Source organism: Cebus imitator, unplaced genomic scaffold (genome assembly GCF_001604975.1).
Source record: "Cebus imitator isolate Cc_AM_T3 unplaced genomic scaffold, Cebus_imitator-1.0 Scaffold54, whole genome shotgun sequence".
NCBI classification, from domain to species: Eukaryota; Metazoa; Chordata; class Mammalia; order Primates; family Cebidae; genus Cebus; species Cebus imitator.
Genome location: NW_016107369.1, coordinates 5,132,069 through 5,136,004, shown reverse-complemented (window position 1 = coordinate 5,136,004; position 3,936 = coordinate 5,132,069). Strand labels below are relative to the sequence as shown.

Below are 3,936 nucleotides of genomic sequence, written 5' to 3'. Positions count from 1 at the left end.
TTTTTTTGAGACAGAGTCTCACTCTGTTGCCAGGCTTGGAGTACAGTGGAGTGATCTCGGCTCACTACAGTCTCCACCTCCTGGGTTCAAGCAATTTTCCTGACTCAGCCTCCTGAGTAGCTAGGACTACAGGCTCGCACCACCACATCCGGCTAGTTTTTTGTATTTTATTAGAGATGGGGTTTCACCATGTTGGCCAGGATGGTCTCGATCTCCTGACCTCATGATCCGCCTACCTCGGCCTCCCAAAGTGCTGGGATTATAGGTATGAGCCACCCCACTCAGCCTGTGTTTCTCTTATTAGGAGGTAGGTTGGACATTTTTTCATGTTTGACAGCCATTTGCCTTTCTTTTAATATCTTTTGTTCATTTTTTGTTTTTGAAAAAGGCCTTTCCTTTTTCACCCCTTCCTTTTCTCTGTCATTGTGCTTTCACTTCCCTCTCCTCTTCCTTCTCCTCCTCTTTCTCCTCTTCCTCCCTTCTTTTATGTCTCTTTCCCCTTTTCACCCTCCTCCTTCTTCCTCAACCTTTTTCTTTCTCCTACCTACCTCTTTATTTATTAGGAATGTTTACCACCCTCCCTTTGACTCCTAGCTAATTAATTTTAACTTGGTTTGGGATGTTATTTATATTAGAGATAAAAGGCATGTTTAGTCTTCTCATATCCCTTTTTAATAAACATCTGAATTTTTTTCCTTTCTATGCAATCATCTTATATAGAAACTTTTCCAAAATTTTTTCTTTTGAGATAGAATCTCATTCTGTTGCCCAGGCTGGAGTGCAGTGTCGCAATCTCAGCTCACTTCAATATCCACCTTCCAAGTTCAAGCTATTCTCCTTCCTCAGCCTTCTGAGTAGCTGGGATTACAGGCACGTGCCACTATGCCCAGCTAATTTTTGTATTTTTAGTAGAGGTGGGTTTCACCATGTTGTCCAGGATTGTCTCGATCTCTTCAGCTCATGATCCGCCCACCTCAGCCTCCCAAAGTGCTGGGATTACAGGGGTGAGCCACCATGCCTGGCCAGTAGCAGGTATTTCTTCAAAGAATATATGCAAATGGATTAAGGCTTTAAATGAAACTACTCTGTGGGACTTCTGTTCTTTCTCCTAACTTGTTTACCTCTTTTTTGAATACAGGAACAAAAGTATACCAGGCAAATCAATGAACTAGAGGGACAGTTCCATCAAAAAGCCGAAGAAATCGGCATGATTCACACAGAGCTGAAAACAGTAAGACAATTCCAGAAGAGAAAAATCCAAGTGGAGAGAGAGTTAGATGATGTAAGTTTTATTCCGTTTTAAAAAAAAAAAAAAATGGGCCAGTTGTGGTGGCTCACGCCTGTAATCCAAGCACTTTGGAGGCCACGGCAGACGGATCACCTGAGGTCGGGAGTTCAAGACCAGCCTGACCAACATGGTGAAACCCCGTCTTTATTAAAAAAAAAAAAAAAAAATGAAATTAGAATTAACTACTTAATGCCTACAGAAGCCTTCACAAACATTTATTCCTGTGAGATAGCAAAGAACTTTGACATTTTAGAAATTATTTAAGAGAAAAAGGTGAGACATACCAGGGTAGGACTGGCTGTCAAAGGTCTTGACTTTAGACTTCTCTTTTTCTAATCATTGATTGCTTTGGAAACTCACCAAATCTCAGCCGACGCATCCTCCTGTGTTTATCAACAGGTAACCCTTTGGATTGAATTTAGTAAGAAACAAACTACAAGTTCTTAAAAAATATGAGGGAAAAAGTTGCATACTTCTTTATTTTATTTTATTTTTTGAGATGGAGTCTTGCTTTGTAACCCAGGCTGGAGTACAGTGGCATGATCTTGGCTCACTGCAACCTCTGACTCCGTGGTTCAAGCCATTCTCCTGCCTCAGCCTCCCGAGTAGCTGGGATTACAGGAACGCGTCACCACATCCAGCTAATTTTTTGTATTTTTAGTAGAGACAAGATTTCACCACGTTGGCCAGGGTGGTCTCAGTCTCCTGGCCTCATGATCCACCCGCCTCGGCCTCTCAAAGATGCTGGGATTACAGGTGTGAGCCACCGCACCCAGCCAAAAGTAGCAGATTTCCAAAGAAAAATATTTAGGCTAATGAATGATAGTTTTAGAGAAATTTATTTATTTATTTATTTTTAAAGATGGGGTTTCACCATGTTGGTCAGGCTGGTCTTGAACTCCCGACCTCAGGTGATCTGTCCGCCTTGGCCTCCAAAATGCTTGGATTACAGGCGTGAGCCACCACGCCCGGCCTAGTTTTAGAGAAATTTAGAAGGTTCTATATTAGGGGCCAGGGGATGAGAAACACTAAGTACTCTCAGAAAGTTTCTCTTATTTTCCTTGGCTTAGAATATAGTTTTATTACATTACTGATAACTCCATAAATGGCACAGGTGAGTTCCAGGAACAGATAGCTGAAATCAGCTTTGTGACTATAGGCAAGTTACTTAACTTTTTTATACCTTGGTTTTCTCATCTGTAAAATGGGATAGTAAGAGTTAGTATTTCAGCTAGGCATAGTGGCTCATGCCTGTAATCCCAGCACTTTTGAGGCCAAGGCTGGAGAATCTCTTGAGGCCAGGAGTTCAAGGCCAGCCTAGGTAACATAGTGAGATCCCACCTCTACAACAAAAAAATTTTTTTTGTTTTTTTGAGACCTCCACCTCCCGGGTTCAAGCCGTTCTTCTGCCTCAGCCTACCAAGTATCTGGGATTACAGGCACACGCCACCACGCCCAGCGAATTTTTGTATTTTTAGTAGAGACAGGGTTTCACTGTGTTGGCCAGGCTGGTCTCGAACTCCTGACCTTGTGATCTGCCCGCCTCAGCCCCCCAAAGTGCTGGGATTACAAGTATGAACCACTGCACCTAGCCAAAAAAAAATTTTTTTAAATTAGCTAGGCACGGTGGCTCGTACCTATAGTCCCAGCAACTTGGGAGGCTAAGGTGGGAGGATCACTTGAGCCCAGGAGATTGAGGCTGTAGTGTGCTGTGATTGCACTACTGCACTCCACCCTGGGTGACAGAATGAGACCATGTCTCAAAAATAAAGCAAAACAAAGTAAGAGTTACTATTTCATAGAATTGTTATAGAATTAAATGAGTTAATATATGTAAAGTGCATAAAATAGCATGTCACATAGTAAAAATTATATGAACGGTCATGTGCAGCTCTCTGTAAAAAAAAAAAAAAAGTATGGATTTGTAGCATTTGCTGATTTCTGTGGGGGAGATACTTTAGTATAACATGGGCTACAGTCATTTAAGGCTTCACTGGAGCTTGAGGATCTGCTTCCAAGGAGGCACACTCAAGTGCCTGTGAAGTTGATGCTGGTGATTAGTGGGAGACTGCTCCCTCACATGGGTTTTTTTGTTTTGTTTTGTTTTTTGAGACAGAGTCTTACACTTTTGCCTAGACTGGGGTGCAGTGGCATGATCTCAACTCACTGCAACCTCCACTTCCTGGGTTCAGGTGATTCTTGCTGCCTCAGCCTCCCAAGTAGCTGGGATTACAGATGTGCACCACTATGCCCAGCTAATTTTTTTTTTTTTTTCCAGTAGAGTGAGAGTTTCACCATTTTGGTCAGGCTGGTCTCAAACTCCTGACCTCAAGTGATCTGCCTGCCTCAGCCTCCCAAAGTGCTTGGATTATAGGTGTGAGCCACCATGTTTGACCCATATGGGCTGTTTTATAAGCTGCTTGTGTGTTCTCATGACTTGGTGGATGACTTCACCCAGAGTGAATAATTTAAATGAGATGTAGACAGAAGCTGTCTTTTTCATGACCTAGGCTTTGAAGTCACATAGCATTATTTCCACCATATTTTATTATTAATAGCTAAAAGTGAATCCTTAAGTCTAGTGCACATTCCTAGGTGTGGGGAATTAGTTTCCATCATTTGAAGGGAGGAGTGTCAAAGAACTTGTA

General features: G+C 42.3%; 1 protein-coding gene across 5 annotated transcripts in view; it reads left to right on the top strand.

The window, feature by feature from the left end:
• The window catches only part of BBOF1 (basal body orientation factor 1), a 48,946-nt gene that overhangs the window by 13,618 nt on the left and 31,392 nt on the right, over positions 1–3,936 (top strand). For all 5 annotated transcript variants that reach the window (XM_037738552.1, XM_037738550.1, XM_037738554.1 and 2 more), the window contains one exon: positions 1,139–1,282. In XM_037738552.1, the coding sequence (XP_037594480.1) occupies positions 1,139–1,282 (144 nt within the window). The remainder of the gene's footprint in view (positions 1–1,138; positions 1,283–3,936) is intronic.